Source organism: Elephantulus edwardii, unplaced genomic scaffold (assembly GCF_000299155.1).
Source record: "Elephantulus edwardii isolate Elephantulus edwardi_28Jun2011 unplaced genomic scaffold, EleEdw1.0 scaffold00028, whole genome shotgun sequence".
NCBI classification, from domain to species: Eukaryota; Metazoa; Chordata; class Mammalia; order Macroscelidea; family Macroscelididae; genus Elephantulus; species Elephantulus edwardii.
Genome location: NW_006399778.1, coordinates 6,252,029 through 6,268,643, shown reverse-complemented (window position 1 = coordinate 6,268,643; position 16,615 = coordinate 6,252,029). Strand labels below are relative to the sequence as shown.

At 45.0% G+C, this 16,615-nt stretch overlaps 1 protein-coding gene across 1 annotated transcript in view; it reads left to right on the top strand.

The window, feature by feature from the left end:
* The first annotated feature begins 6,284 nt into the window (after positions 1 to 6,284).
* GRHL3 (grainyhead-like 3 (Drosophila)) overlaps positions 6,285 to 16,615 on the top strand; it is a 41,617-nt gene continuing 31,286 nt past the window's right edge. Inside the window, exon 1 of the mRNA XM_006883514.1 lies at positions 6,285 to 6,521. Within this exon, the coding sequence (XP_006883576.1) occupies positions 6,505 to 6,521 (17 nt within the window). The 5' untranslated portion in view covers positions 6,285 to 6,504. The remainder of the gene's footprint in view (positions 6,522 to 16,615) is intronic.

Below are 16,615 nucleotides of genomic sequence, written 5' to 3'. Positions count from 1 at the left end.
TTTTTTTTTTATTTCCTGGCTGCTGGTGCCAAGTGTTGACTGTGGAGCCAAGCAAACTGAAGCTGTAAACAATCTCAATCTCTTCACCATCCATCCTGATGCTGCCAATTGGTCCAGTGGTGAGAATCTCTGTCTTCTTGACATTGACATTACTGTTTTAATTCTTTCACTTAGTGACCATATGTGTTTCTTCACCTCTCTGAGTCGATTTCTTACCCTGAAAAATGGGAATTACGGCAACCATCAAAGGATGCAGTAGAACTATATACTATGTATGTAAAGGACTTACAAATTCTGTCTTCCAGAACAGAATCTTAGTCAATTTGGGTAGCCCAAATCTTGGTAAAATGAAAAGGCCTACAGCACACTCTGAATGGGGCAGAGTGTAATGTCTGAAGGAAGACTACAAGAAATCTGAAACCCTGGGCAATTTTAAAATGCCATTTATGTGTACAGTGATCCACTAAGGAGCTCTGGTGACACAACAGTGAAGCACTTGCTGCTCATGGGAAGACTGAGAATTTGAGCCCAAACTGGTTACATGGGAAGAAGATCTGGCAATCTGTTCCTGTATAGATTACAGCCTAGAGAATGCTGGGCAGCGATTCTACTCTGTACACGTTGGTGATTTGAGTGAGAATCTACTTGACAGGAACTATGGCCAACTGTCATGAAATCATCTCATCTTGTAAAGTAGGAAACTGAGGCTAAGAAAGTAAGTAGTCAGAGATCAGATGGTCAGCAAAGCACTCAATCTTATGAAATCTCAGATTCTTATTAGCAAAGTGATACTAACACTGCAATCCCAAAGGCACATGGTTTGGATCCCCCAGCTGCTTTGAGGGAGAAGGATGGACAGTCTCCTCTCGTGTGATTAACCTCCTCTGAAAATCCGCCAGAGCATCAGTTATGGATCAGTTCTGACTCGACGGTACACAACAACAGCCACAACACCATATTAGGTTTAAATGATTATTAAATGAAGAATCTATGTTGCGAGAGGAAGAATAGCCTAACAATCCTAATCTAACCAATAAGCAACATCATGATAAAGAGAGAAAAGACTGACATCAAGGATTTTATTTTCTGCAAATCCATAACCAACACCCAGGAGAGTAGCAGTCAGGAAATCAAATGATGCACTGCACTGAGACAAATATCTGCCAAGAGCCTCTATAAAGTGCTCAAGAGTAAAGATGTCACTTTGAAGACTAAGGTGCACATGACCCAAGCCATTGTCAGTTGTTTTATATGCTTGTGAAAATTTAATAAGAAATAAGGAAGACCAGAGGATAATTAATGCTTTTCAATTACAGCAGTGATGAAGAATATGGACCACAACATATGGATTTGCCAAAAGAACAAACAAATCTGTCTTGGAAGAGGTGTAACCAGTATGGTTCTTGGAGGTAAGGAGGGCAAGGCTTTGTCTCCCCTACTATGGGCAGGTTCACACAGGGACAATTCCTGGAGAGACGACACATCATGCCTGATAGCAGGTCAATTAAAAAGAGAAAGACCCTCAAAGAGACAGAATAAAACAGTGGTTGCAACAATGGGCTCTGTAAGCATAGCAGCAACTGCCATGGTGCAAGGCGATGCTTTATTCTCTTGCACAAGGTCCTATGACTCAGAGTCAACCAACAGCACCTAACAGGTGTTCTAGGCACTGCATAAAGCACTTCACACATGAGCTCATTCACTCCTCACATTTACCCTTCGAGGGGCTTAAACGGTGGCAGGGAGGCATCTCACCTGCTCTAACATGATAAGAGAATCCCATTGACAGCATCAACCCATCACGGATTCCTCTGAGATGTAGGTTAGATATGGTCACTCCCCTGGCATGTCCAGCCTCTCTGCTGTTACTGTTGTTAGGCACTGCTGAACTGACCCAGACTCACAGTGAATGTATGTACAAGAGAACAAAACACTGCACAACCCTGCATCATCCTCAGAATTGCTCTGTGCTTAAACCCCTTGTTATGGTCACTGTGCTGATCTAATCAAGGCCTTTTCCTCTTCTTCAGAGACCCTCTACTTTTCTAAACCTAAGTCCTTTTCCAGGGCCTGGCCTCCTTCCAACAACATGCCTGAATTATGGGAGACTAAGTCTCATCATCCTCACCCTGAAGGAAGACTTTAGCTGTAGTTTTCCCCAGACAGATCTGTTTGTTCGTTAGGCAGTCCATGATATAACTACTAACACCACAACTCAAAGGTATCAATTTTTCTTCCATCCCCCTTATTCACTGTCCAACTTTCACATGCATATGAAACAACTGAAAATACATAGCTTGGATGATGCGCACCTTAGTCCTCAAAGTGACATCTTTGCTCTTTAGCACTTCCAAGAAGTCCTTAGGAGCAGATTTGTCAAGTGCAAAACGTCTTTTGATTTCTTGATTGCTGTTTCCATGGGTGTTGATTATGGATCCAAGTAAAATGAAATCACAATTTCAATCACATCTCCATTTATGATGGTGGTATCTATTGGTTCAGTTGCAAGAACTGTTGTTCTATGCTTATTTATACTAAAAAAATCCAAAGGCTGTTGTCGTTGAACTGCTTCAGTAAGTGTTTTAAGTCCTCTTCACTTTCAGCAAAGATTTCTCTGCCAGCTTTTTCTGCAATGGACACAAAGAATTCACAGACAAGCTACTATCATAGGGAATTATTAGGGAAGTCATCAGTTACAATTCAAGATTAGAAATGACATAGAAAATTTTTCTTTGATCAGGAAAAGAAGTTTCTCTGCTGGGCCTATGGGCTGGCCTCCCTTAGTCTAGCATGCATGGCCTGTACCCTCCTCAGCAGGAGTTAAGAGATCTAAGCTGCAAATAAATGCTCAGAAGCACCCTACTTCATCAGGAAGCTTTAACTTGGAGGTGGTGACTCTGCTTCTGTTGCCTGTTTCTCTGTCACCACTTCTTGCTGTCTTTCTCCTTGGTAGAGGGGTCACAAATCTCTCTAGTATAGAAACCCTGGGTGCAAAGAATACACTCAGTTCTTGTCTTCTCTTCTTGGTGGTACTCAACCTCTCTTTCCTCATCTTTCTGCCTCTGGTATGATTCATTTTAAGCCTAACAGGATGACAGAAATAACCCATCCCCTTGCTACCATTTGACACATTTTATTTGCATGATTTTACCTACATGCATGCACTTCCCTCTCCCTCTCCCTTCCCCTCTTTGTCTCAGTACCATGGAGTCAGATCTGACTCATAGCTGACCTCCTAGTGGGTTTCTAAAGCTGTAAATGACACTTGAGGCCCATCTTTCTATCTCAGGGCAGCCAGTAAATTCAAAGTACCAAAGAAGAAAACCTTTGGACTCCACCACCGGAGCTCCCTCACTCTGCACTCCATTTGTATTATTAGCAAATTGTCTCAACTCCTTGATAGGCTATTCACATCCATTTGGAGTCTCACTTAGCCACCAGAGCTCCCTATGGCTGGAAGGGCCATTCTAAGTAGTTCACTAATTAGTGAGACTGGTTCAGGATAGGGCAGGGTTCGGAGCTACTGTACATTGGGTCACTATGGGTCACAGGCTATTCGATGGTACATAACAACAACAACGACAACAACATTTATTTTAAAGACATCTAAGTTGCTGACCTAATATCACAAAATAAGCAGATAGACTGGGACTCAAACTTAGGTCTGTTAATTTCAGAACAATAAAATCAGATAACAGGGCTTGCAACCTATAAGTAGTAAATAAATTGCAGTCATCATTATTTACTGTTATTACTGTGAACATAACCATTATGTCATATGTGACTGGTTGGCCTAGAAATCAAAAACTGAGCCTATTCAAGGGGAAGAGATGCCAGCCCAGCATAGCCCTGGGTTATGCCTCTGTTCCACAGGAGCAGGAAGGGGGCGGGAGCAGAGCCTGGGCAGTGGCTCTCTTAAGGCCTTTGCATCACTGAGTCATTCAACAGAGGCATGAACAGTTCATGCCTCTCAACCCGGAGGTCTAATTTCTGCTGGAAGGGGATGAGACCCTTGCAAACTAGTCCATGCATCCCTGCCATCTCTCCATCCTATTCCAGGGAACCTCCTGGGGAGTCTCAAGTGCATAGACACAAAAATCTTCTGTTCCTTGATTTGGGCCTCTGCAGATGGGTGGGGGTGATTAAAGAGGCTGGGCCCAGAGGTAGAGGGAGAGGGCCCATTTAAAAAGGCCCAGCAAGCACCGACATGCCACCTGGAATCCCAGGCTCTCTGAGCCCAGCCAGTGTGAGTCACCCCCATAGCCCTTCACCTGTGCATTGCAACACGGTTGACAGAAACTCCACAGCCTTCCAGGAGGCAGGGAGACAGGTACATACAGAGAAGTGTGCCATCCCTTGGGCTGCGGTAAGTTTTGCAGCTACAGGTTGGCACCAAATGGCTTTCCTGTTATCAACAACCCCTGTGAAATGGCTGGGCATCCAGGCTCTGCCTTTGCATCCAATCCCAGCTCTACCATTTCCATGCTGTGCCATTTGAGTAGCTTATTTATTCATTTTGTGCCTGAATCCTCATTCATAAAATAGGGGTAATGAAATTGCCTAATTTACACAATTCTTGCAAGGAATAAATGAGATAATGCACATAAAAGTTTAGCATAATCCTTAACATATGTTGTTTACAGTGTACCTACTATGTGCCGGACACAGTGGTAGGCAATGGAATTTCAGCAGTGAACAAGGCAAAGTTTCACTTTCACGATCATGAAGCTTATATTCAGAAGATAGGTACAGAAATATCATTAAAGAACCATTAAAAAAAAAATCAGAAAAACGTTGACAAGAACAGCAAGTGGTGTGTTACAGAACAATGGACTGTTTAACCAGGGTGACTGAGGAGGGCCGCTTCTATGAGGTGACTTTATTAGCACTGTTTTTGCATTATCTGCCAGGAACCCCTAGACTCTCCCAATACAGCCTCCAGTGAGAAAACAGCCTCTGGTAGTTCTCGAATGTAAAAGGCCTCCTCTGCAGGTCTGAGCCCACTCTAATAAATCTCCTTCAGATTCTGCCTTCACCCTGAAAGTCTCCATTAAATTGGCAGGAGTCACTGAAACCCCGCCTTCCCCAGAGAGAGAAAGGAGTGGGCCAAGGCGAGGCTCTTAGGAAGACAGAACAGAGAGATAATCTGGCAGAAGGAGGGGGGGAGTGGAGTTGGGAGAACAGAGAGGTTTTTTTTTTAAAAAAGGATCCTTGGCTTAGATTTAATTTCAAATTAATCCTAGAGGAAGCTCTGGAAAATGCTCTAGCACTCTCCTTTCTGTTTGTGGATCTTCTTGGTTTTACTGACCTTGTTCTTTACAGCTCACAGCAATTATTCCACAATCACTGAGTGAAACAGGTATCTTATCCCCCACCCCCCTTCTCAATGTAGAACATGGTACTGGGAGTTTGTGAAATGACCCCTAACCAAGGCTCAGAGGTGGCGACTTTCAACTTTCCCACTGCTTCTGTGCTGGTCTGAGAGGTATGTGGTTTGCCCACATCCTATTCAGATGGGTATCATGGTAAATAAAAGGCTGCCCCCTCACATGCGCATACACCCCCTAGATTGTAAATTCCTCTTGAGCAGTGACCCTGCATTTTTCGCCTCTGTCTCCCCAGATCAGAACCTGACACACAGTAGGGGTTCAGTCAATGTATGCTGAATTGAGGCCAACTGACTCCAGCTCAAGGGGTCACCAGACCTGAAGTGAGATAACCAAAGACTCAGATTTGGGCTCTGACATTGACGTGCCCTTGAGCAAGTCACGCTACTTCTTTTCCCGCACCCGCAAAGTGTGTGCTGGGGAGGAGGGAATATAGAGGCGGCAGTGAAAGAAATCATATCTACCACACTGGGTTACAGGGAGAATCCAGAGAAATGGCTGGAATAAATGTAAAATGTTTGAATATAAGATCTTAAGAGGAAAGATCTGAATAAAAGAGAGGGGACCCACCCAGCTAGGGAAGATTCACTCCCTAGTTGAGACTGTCTAGTGTCTATGAAGTATTTGATACTGGGTAGAGAAAGAGGGGAGCAAAATACTTGGGAAGAGTATCCCTAAGTTTCAGGATACTAACTAGAAATAGGGCTCAAGATTTCATTTAAGTCAGTATCTGTTTTTCCCTGTACTTTTCCTCTAGCCATCTTACTTCTTTCCAACTTTTTTTTCCTCCCTCCCTCCTCCCTCATCTCCACCCCCCACCCCCTCACTGAGGAAGGAATTGGTCAGCTCCACCCAGCTGGCCCCGTGGCTCCACCCCTAAAAGGCAAGCCAAGAGTTAACAGCTGCACCTGTTGAGGTATACCTGCTGTCGCCGGCACCTGTCCTCACAGCCAATCAGCACACTGCCGGGAACCTACCTGTCAGCAAAATCCCGACACACAAACCTCAACATAAATCAAACACTTCCCTGGGCAGGGAATGTCTGTGTCAGGCAAGAATTAAAGACAAGCGGTCAGCGGAGCCTCAGTGCCGGCCGTCGGAGCCTGGGAGCAGGAAGATGTCGAATGAACTCGAGTGAGTAAACACCGCTGGATGCCTGGCACTCTCTAAGCATGGAGGCTGGATGGGGTTTCCAGGAGGGGGAAGAGCAGGGAGGCCGGCGCCAGGATTCACCGAGTAATTTGTAAGGGTAAATGAATGGGCTGACGATCTCTCCTTGGCGTGTCAAGGCAGGCCCTGGTCTCAGGCTAGAGCTGTTTCCCTGGGAAAATAGTTTTTCTCTCTTTCTGCTGAACAGTTTCGAGCCAGGGAGGGAAACACGGGACTGAAACTTAAGGGTTTTCAGCACCACTTTCTGACATTCTGAAGGAGCTGTTGAAATCAAGAGACACCTCCAATCCAATTGCGGTTTTCTGTCTTCTTGACAAATGGGCCTTCTAAGAGAGCATGCTTCTCAGAGAGTTGAGAGCAAAAAAAGAAGCTTGTTTGCTGAGCTGGAACAGTCCCGAGTAGAAAGGCAATAGTATTTAATTTGCACTTAAAAGTCAGTATTATCGAAATTCTGTTGCTCACAGGCTATGTGACTTTAAACAAATCACTCAACTTTTTGAGGCTTTATTTTCCTCATCTGGAAAATGGGTACAAGAGTATTCTGTAGGATTCTGATTAAGTGTGACAAAAGGCTGTAGCAGAATAAGGGTCTTAAGATATAATCAATAAAATGTTTTCTTTAGAGGCAGGAGAAAAGCTGGGGAAGCTGTGAAGTGGCTTTCAATGAGGTCATCTGTGTTGTCTGGCAGGATGCAGGTGCCTTCCTGCCCACATCTGAGACTTAGAATCTCAATTGCTTGATGCTAACCTTCACCATGAACCTTCTGTTCTAGGTTCAGCCCTCAGAGAAGGTGAAGGTGAGAGTGGGCTTCTGGGTTGTTTTAGCTTGGCTTGTGGACACCATCAGGAAAAATTAGGCTTCTAAAACTTCTCTTCTCTCCTCTCCTCTCTTCTTTTCTCCTCTCACCATCCTCAAAAATGAGTAGACAGAGACAAGAGCTGATCAGTCTTTTGCTATCTATTCAGAGATTGTGTTAAACAGTTAGCAGCTAGTGGTCCTGACTGCAGACAGGATTCCATGACACTAGCTAGCTCTTGGGCTAGGTAACTAACTATTTCACAGCACAATCACTGAAGTCAGCATGCATCAGATTTTCCTTCAATGTATTCCCTGGCTTGGCACATAGAATAAGTGCAGGAGCATTGGAGTGTTTGAGTTCAAGTTCCAGCTCTGCCACTCATTGGCTATGTTACCTTGGGCAAGTCACTTTACCTTTCTGAGGTAGAGTTTTCTCCTGAGTGGTATCCACCTCATGAAGTTATAGGGGATACAATGAGATAAGCACTTTAGATAAGAGTTTGATATAAAGCCTGGTAAGGAGTAAGCTGATAACACCACTGATCCTTCATGTAAAAATAACTAATCAATGAGCATTTCCAAACCTTTTTTGCCTTCCATTTTACCATACTTTGACCAAGTACCACATCCCTCACATAAATAAAGGAACCTTATGCTGGGTCTCCATCCCACTTAGATCTGCTGATTGATACTGCAAACTATGATCTGTGTCCCTTAGGGAGTAAGTAGGTGTTTAGAAGTTGAGTTCCTTTGAACAGAAAGATTTCCTGCTTTTCTCTTCCTTCCTTAATGACTCAGGGTTAGAGGATTTGCTGACAGTTGAGATTTCTCTGTGGACCCCCTTCCCCCATTTTTTAAAAGGCAGGACAATTTCAGGGACAACTTGAGTGTGGGTGGAGTGAGGGGAGCCTACCCCTGCTGAGTAATTGCAGGCAGCCTCTGAGGCCACCCTTTGAGATCACAAAGGCAGCACCTCTTTGCCTGGGGCTCAGCTGGCCCTACTGATAAGAGCCCATCAAGCTTCACTTGCAAGTTCTTGACCTGCTGTAGCCAGGTTCTTGCAGCCATGTTCCTCCCCAAATTGCCCGGGTTAAGAGTACAGGTCTTGGAGTAAATCTTGAGCTTTGACATACTATCAGTAATAGTCAGCGTAGTGAAGAAAAAACATGGATTTGCATCTTACTCCAGGTTGGGCCACTTACCAGCAGCAGTATTCCTGATGAATATGTCCTCTTCCCAGTCCTGTTTCTTCATCCATTAAGTGAGGATTAATAACACCTACCTGGCAGGGGAAAGAGCGAACTCCTGCATGTGAACCACTGGGCCTAAAACAGACAGGGCGTTTGATTACAAGGTCTCAGGTGGGAGGCGGTACTTTGCAGGCAGGATCTAGACTGGGCATGGAGGCCAAGGCGCTGTAGTTAGAAACCAGCTGGAGGCAGCTGACGGGTGGCAAGGACAGGGACCTTTCATGTGGTTGGGCCCAACGCCGGGGAGCGTCGCCAGCCCCAGGCCTCCTCAAACAGCTCTGGGTGCCTCCAGCCCGCAGCCCTGGGCCGCCCCAGGCTAGGGCTGCGCAAGGGATGCCGGGGTGGCGGCCTGAGTCTCCAGAAGTCGCTGCCTGAAGCCCTGGTCTTGCAGGAAAAAGGCTGACACCTCAGAGCCTTGTTCCGTGGTCTCAGCGCACTGTTTGCCTGGGGGTGGGAGTGGGGGTGGCAATTGTCTCATCCCTAGTAACCACTGTGAGTCTCAAGAGCCACAAACTCGCTATTACCTCCTCACCTCTTCAAAGTCTTAACTGTAATGGTACCTGAAGGGCCTACTGTGTGTCAGGTGCACCTGCACTGTCTCATCCCGCCATTCAGAGGCCCTGCAGAGGCAGGCATCATTTACACTCTAGGAAAGGAGAGTTCAGCTACAGAGTGACCGGGCACGTCACAGATAGCTCCAATGGAGGTGTGTCACAGTGGAGTTAGGGAGATGCAATGGGATCCCCGTCTACACTCTTGTTTCACCCGCGCTCTAGAATCTCCTCTCTCCCCAGAGTCCTGGAGAGAGAAGCCGCCGAGGGATGGGGGTGACTGGGAGAGTCGCAGGCAGTCTATCTGATCTCCCGGAGCGCTGGCTCCAGACTGCCTGGAGCGCTGAAAGAGTTAACCAGGAAAGCCTCCCCGCTGTGGTTTTGTGGTCGAAACCATGATTGCCAGGAGCAAATTTTTGTCGTGCACGAGGTGTGTTATTAAAAGTCGAGTTACGCTGCCTGGTGAATGAAAAGTTAAAAGCCCTCATTATGAAGCTCGGGCTGTAAAACAGGCGGCCGGGACCGAGAGGCTGCGAGACGACACTAACGGCGGTGGCGGCTTGTGCGCGGGGCTCCGGCCGCTCAGGGGCCGGAAGTGGGCAGGGCCTCAGGCTCAGCAGGAGAAAGCTGGGGTCCCCACTGAGAGTGGAGGAGGGAGGAAGGGCTGCAGGGGTTCCTCAAAGGCGGGCTTCTAAGTTCTATGCTTTGTTAACCCTAAAATAACAGGCAAGCATTTCTTGAGCACCAACTACACTCGCTCCCTTTAACATTCACTTTAGTTCAGCGAGGGATGGAAGTGTAATGACAGTTTCACAGAGAAGTCTGGAACGTGGCTCAGGCTTGTCCAAGGTCTTCCCTGAGGTTCTAGGGCAAACTCGCCACACCCAGGGTGCCACCCTGCCTCCCATCTGCATGGACCAGGAGAGAAGGACCAGCCTTGTTAAATGGTTATCTTGGAGTGGTGGAATGTTGCTGGAATTCCATTCTTTTGTTGCCTAGTTTTCTGTACGTTCCACATTTTGTGTATCTGTTGTCGTTTCCAAACCAATGTTACTTTTAGATGGGATTGGGGGAGGAGAGTCCGAGAGGTAGTCATTATTTAAGTCTGTTGGCTTGCCTAGAACACTATCTCAAAATGTGGTCCCTGGACCAGCATCATCATCACCATCACTACCACCACCACCTGGGAACTTGTTAGAAATGCAAATTCCCAGCCGCACCTCAACCTTTCTGATTCAGAAAGTCTGGAGGTGGAGTGCAGCAGAATATGTGTTTTAACAAGCCCTGTAGGTGATTCTGACTGACCTAAAGGGCCAGAGGGGCCTTGGAATGCTGGAAATAAAATATTCTTTGAGTCAGCAGGCTGAGAACTTTGCTCTGGTGTCACACCAGGGGTTTGAAGCCCATCTTTGCCACACGTAGATTGGATGGTTTTATAGATAAGTTTTATCACTTTTGGAAACCTCCATTTCTCCATCATGTGTGTAATGGCAGTACTTCTCATTAACTTGCTTATTATCTGACATTTCACATTTCTGACAATAGTTTCAAAAAAATCTATCCAAGTATTTTTCACATTGGCAAACTACACCTGACAGTAATAAATTTTGAAGTACAAGGTGAAAGTAAAATTGTAATGAAACCAAAACCATACACACTGCCACGAAGGCAGTGACTGTCCTTTGGGTTTTCAAGGCTGTAAATCTTCACAGAAGGAAATGGCCCATCCTTCTCTTCTATGAAGTGACTAGTGGATTCAAACTGCCAACCTTTACCTTTCAGTTTGTAGCACAATGCATTATGGACCATGCCACCAGGGCTCCTTAAAGGGTTGACTATGCTGTGATAAAGTTGTATGTCAACTTGGGTGAGCCATGATTCTCTGCGGTTTCGTAGTTTTGTAATGTTGTAGTCATCCTCTGTTTTGTGACCTAATGTAATTATTCTTCATTTTCAAATAACATTGAGTTTGACATAAGGATCTCTTCTTTGGAACCTAACCATATTGACAAATGAGGACTGGGTGTAATAACATCTGCCTCACACAGTATGTCTGAGGAAGAAAAGATAGAGACCTATATCTTTGCCTTGCCTTGCTCCCTTTCCTGAATCTCAGCTTTCACATTATGTTGTTAAGTGCTGTTGTTTAGTTGGTTATGTTGTTATGTTGTTGAGTTGGTTCTATCTCACAGTGACCTCATGTACAGCAGAGCATTGAGCATTACTCAGCCCTGCTCCATCTTCACAATTATTGGGGGGGGGTGTTAATATTAAAAGATTCTTTTTAAAAAATTTTTATTTTATACTAGTCTATTTACAAAGTTCATATACATTGTTTTCACGCTAGATCTTTCCCATTCACCCATCAAATTGAGTGACCCTATGATTAACGTGCCCCACCCCCTGGCCATCCTCAGCCCTCTGCTCCTAACCTCCCTGCCCTTGAACCCTCATGATTTTCTACAATAATGGTCTTGGACAATATGTTCTTATTAGTCCATCGTTGTAGCCCCTGTGTCAGTCCACCTCAAGAGAAACAAACAATCCTGACTCTCATATTCCTTTCACCCCTAAAATGGTCAAAGCAAGTGTCTGATTGAAGACCCTGAAGAAGAATTATCAGTAATATTTGGCATTATTTCTCTAAGACTTCTCATATCAGTTAGAGTTGGCAATTTCTTGAGGGCAAAGACAGTGCAGTATTCATCTCTATGTCCTTCGTGCCCAGTATAAGGCCTGTCACAAGTAACTTACAATAGATGTTTGTTGAATGAATCAGTGAGTGAATGAATGAAGGGATGTGGCACCCTGGGTTTAGAAGTACTTTACAGTGTTCATCAACTGAACAATAGGAGGGAGGGACCCAAAAATAGGACAAGAAACTATGAGAAAGAGAATATAGCTGAAGTAAAAATTTCCACAGGTAAGGTATTTTTCAAAGGATAGAATGAGGGTCTAGTGGAAGTAGAAAAGAGCACATCATTAATTTACATGCAACTAGAATCATTGACTGGAGCCTGATCACTCTCAACTTGCCCACTTGCATCCAATGATGAAGTTGATTCTGCTTGCCCCTCATATCTGGGAATCTCCAGTCATCAGGTCTGTTGCTGCCTCCTGTGAAGAGAGATCCCATTTTATAGACAGGAGGGGACTCTGGTGGCATAGTCAATATTATTGAGCAGTGCAGCTAGCCCAAGCTCATTTCACAGGCAGGAGAAAGTAAGGCTGTGAATGGTCAGCTACTTTTGTGGGGGCTGCCCCATAACGTATTAGTAGTAATAATAATATAGTTCACGTTATCATATTATGCTGCCACAACTGGGCTGATCAATTCACCTGTATTACTGTATCTTAAAACAATAGTGTCTCAGAGTTACTCTAAAGATTCGATAAGATTGACAAATGATTTAGTCATCATCTGACACTGTATAAGCCCTCAAGAACAGTAGCTATCATATAAGTTCCACAAGATTGGTACTTTTATCATCCTCTATTTTACAAGTGCTTGGAGGACATCATGCTTGGAAGGATGGAAGGACAGCACAGGAGAGGAAGACCCTGGATCAGATACATTGACACAGTAACGAGAGGAATGGGGGTAGATGTGTCAGAGACAATGAGACTGGCTCAGGATAAGGTGGGGTTCAGAGTTTGTGTACATAGGGTTGCAGGCAACTTGGTGGCACCGGACAACAATGACATTTTACAAGTAATACAACTGAGACTCAGAAATGTCAAATGATCATGAAAAAGTCATGCAGTTAGTATGGGACTCCTAGGACTGAACTCTAGGTCTGAGTGGCAACCTATATATTCCTGAAACCATGAGTCCATATTGGTGGCTTAGTGGTAAGAGGTTGCATTGCCAACACAAAGGCACAAAGACGCACAGCGGCTCCACAGGAGAAGGGTGAACAGTCTCCTCCCATGTGGTTTACTTCCTCTGAAAATCCTGCTGGAGGGTTCGCTATGAGTCAGTTCTGACTTAACAGTACACAATAACAACAACAATATATTCATGCTAGACCCACCACAAAACCAGTGCTCTAGTTTCTGTTATGTCCCCGTTCAGGTCCTCAAATGAGCCTCCTGCCTGTGTGACAAGACACATTTCACAGCCTTTGCATTTGAAAGACTGACAGGGTCTAGAACCCTGGAGCACCCCTGTCATGGCCAGGGAACACCTTGCTGACTAGAAAATGATTCCTCCATGAGCTGTGTGGCCGGGCTTCCCTGTGGGTAATTAGCATGACTGATCACTGCTGATGTGGCTTGGTGGCTCATGGAAGGGTTTGGCAAGCCACTGACTGGGTGTATCTGGGTGTCAACACCCAGCTTAGGCGGCCCAGGGAACTCTTCCTCCTCAGGCTGCGGGGCAGTGGGGCCCGGTTTGCTGGCATCTATTTTGTGCTGGGCGTCTCCCTAGGTGGAGGCGGAGGCTACTCCCTTGTTTTCGTCCACCTTCTGTGAAATTAAGTAAAAGTCCTTCCTTTTCCATCTTTAAACAATTCTTGAGAGACCTTTAAGATAGGGCAAAGATTGAGCTAAGAAGAAGAGGCTGTCATTTCAATCCTAATGTATGTGGCTGTCTTTAGGAAATCATGTCTTCTCTCTAGGGTTAGACTCCTAAGGTCTCTTTGCCCCCAAAACTGTTAAGGTTCTAAGAGAAAGAAGTGATGCCAAAATATTTCAACTAGTGATTGAGAAGGCGTTTGTTTCATTGGGAGTTTTAGGGAGCTTAAACAGAAAGGAGTGGGCATTTTGAATTAGAAGGGCTTTGTTGGGCTGAAACCCTACTTCTCCACCCTTATCTTCCTCCATTCTGATGCCCATAGGGATGCACGAAGAGTCAGGAACCTAAGAGGGTGACTGGACATGAAGAAGCTAGTACTACACCCTTCCCATGCTGTAAGCCAGAGCTAACTCCAAGGAAAGGTCTACCCACTCAGAGTCCCAGGGCAGTTAACACAACTCCATAGGCTGGGAAGGCCCCAGGTTGATGAGGTAAAACCCTGGGATTCTCTCTTAATTATGCATCCAAGTCTCCCTCAAGTGGAGAAGACAGACCAAAGAGGCAACATTGTGAAGGTTCTTTACGCTGAGAATCAGCTCAGTTCTAGGCCTGGTACAATGAGATACTAGCTAAGGGACCTCAGCCAAGCCAATGACCTTCTCTGTAGCTCAATTTTCCTTCTGTCAATGGGGAGAGTCATGTTCTCCCCCTCCCTACAGAGGAATTATAGGATCCAAGGTAATGATGGATATATGAAAGCATTCTGAAAAATATAATACACTATGCAAATGTGAATGATTATCAAATCTCCGAATTGAATTTCCTCCTCAGTGGGTTGACCTTCCTTGAAATAAGGTGATGTATGCAAAGCACCTGGCTCATGCCTGACACATAGTAGGCGGATAAACCCTGGGACCTATTCCAGGCTTCTGCCTTTGATGCAGCCTTCCTTCTCAACCCCGCTGTCCAAGGTCCTCCCTACTCCTCTCTCTTCTTACTCTCTCACCATCCCTTCTCTCAACCAACATCCAGCTATTTCCCAGGGTCCAGGCAGTTCAGAAGTCTCCCTGTTTCTCTTCCTTCAGATTTTTTTACTTATTTCGTATTGGTGGTTTGCTTATTTCTGTTGTCATGTTTGTTTTGCTGGCACTAAACCTCAGTTGTGGTAGCAGGAACAATCTTGTCTTATGCTCCTAGGCCAGGGTCTGGCACATGAGAGTTACTTGATGGAGATCTGTTAAAGTGATGGATAACTGGATAGATAGTTGGATGGATAACACTCAGATCTATTGGGTTTTATTCCCCATCCCCCTCTTATATTTCCTCTTAGGAATGAATAACTTGGTGTAAAAGTGACTAGAGTCCATCCAGTCCCCCTAAATGAGATCACTTAACATCACTTGTCTATCCCTTGATGTGTAACTAAAAAGTTAGCAGCCTGAAATTACCAGGAGTTCTGTGGGAGGAAGAGGAAGCAGTCTACTCCCGTTAAGATTTACAGCTTACTGTTGCTGAAACCTGATGGGAGAGCTGCCTCAAGTCGGGGGAAGTAGGGTTTGGGAGGTTTAAAGTAGGAATAATGACATCTCATGTAGGTTGAAAGGTTTCAGGAGATAACAAGTGTGAAAGCCAGGGCAGGGGGGGATTTTGCTGACTCCTTTGTTCTGACACAGATGACAGGCTTGGGAAGCATGTCACTTTAAGAACCTCAGGCTTTATCACTCTGTTAACTCTCCTTTGAGGACTCTGGAGGGACAGTGATAGTGGAAATGGATATCAAAGATTTCTTTACTTCTAATCTCTGAACTAAGCACCTCTCTTGTCCCAATCCACTGATTGCCCTAATAACTTAAGTTGTTGTAGTTGTTGTTGTTATTGTTGATTGCTGTCAAATTGACACAACTCATAATGACCCTACGAACAAAAGGCCTGAAGCCTTTCTGTAACTATCATCACTTACCAAAGTTCATAAAGTTTACAGAGGCATATTGTTTAGGAAGTGGATGTCACTCTTTTTTGTTTCCAAAACCGTCTTAAACTGGGAGCTCCACCAAACACTGTCCATCGTGTGTAACCGTTATGCCATTTGACAACCCAGTGGCACAAGGTTCAGCATCACAGCAACCCCAGGTTACTTCAGTACAGCATATTGACAGAAGAGTGCTGTACCACTTAGGATAATGTTCCTCCAAAATTTAACAATTGACTTTTAAACAACTTATGAGATAGGGCCAATTATTAACTTCATTCTAAAGTAGCTACCGCCGGTGACCTCCAAATTACTTCATAACCCTTATCACTGACTAAAATGACAAATCTGTCTTGAAGAAAGTACATCCAGAATGGTCCTTAGAGGGAAAGGATGGTGAAACATCATCTTCCCTACTCTGGACAGGTTGTCAGGAGGCACCAGTCCTTGGAAGGAGAGGAAGACTTTCAACAAGATGAGTTGGTGCAGTGTCTGTAGCAGTAAGATTGAGCATGACAGAGAGGGATGGCTGGCCCAGGACAGGGCTCGACTTGTGTGGGTCGCTATGAGCTGTAGGCGACTTGACAACACCCAACAACGATAACAACAAAGTTAACCCACTTACCTACTTGTTTATGGCCTGTCTTTCTCAATTGGACTGCATTCCATGGGAGCAGAGTCTTTTTTTGCCTTAGTCTTGGCTGATTCTCCAGTGCTTAAAAAAATGCTTGACTGGAAGCTGAAGGCACTGAAAGACCCATTTTTCAGATAAGGAAATAGATTCAGAGGAGTTAAGTGCCTTACCCAAGAACCCATAGTTAGCTAGGTCTGTTGAGCTCCAAGCAGGTTGTAATTTCAAGGCTACTTACTTCTTTGCATGGTGAAGTTATAGAACTAAAATCTCCTGATTCCTTCTCTATATCTGGCTCTGAAAGCCCTAAATAAGGCTCACTCCTTGACCCTTTTTTTTTTT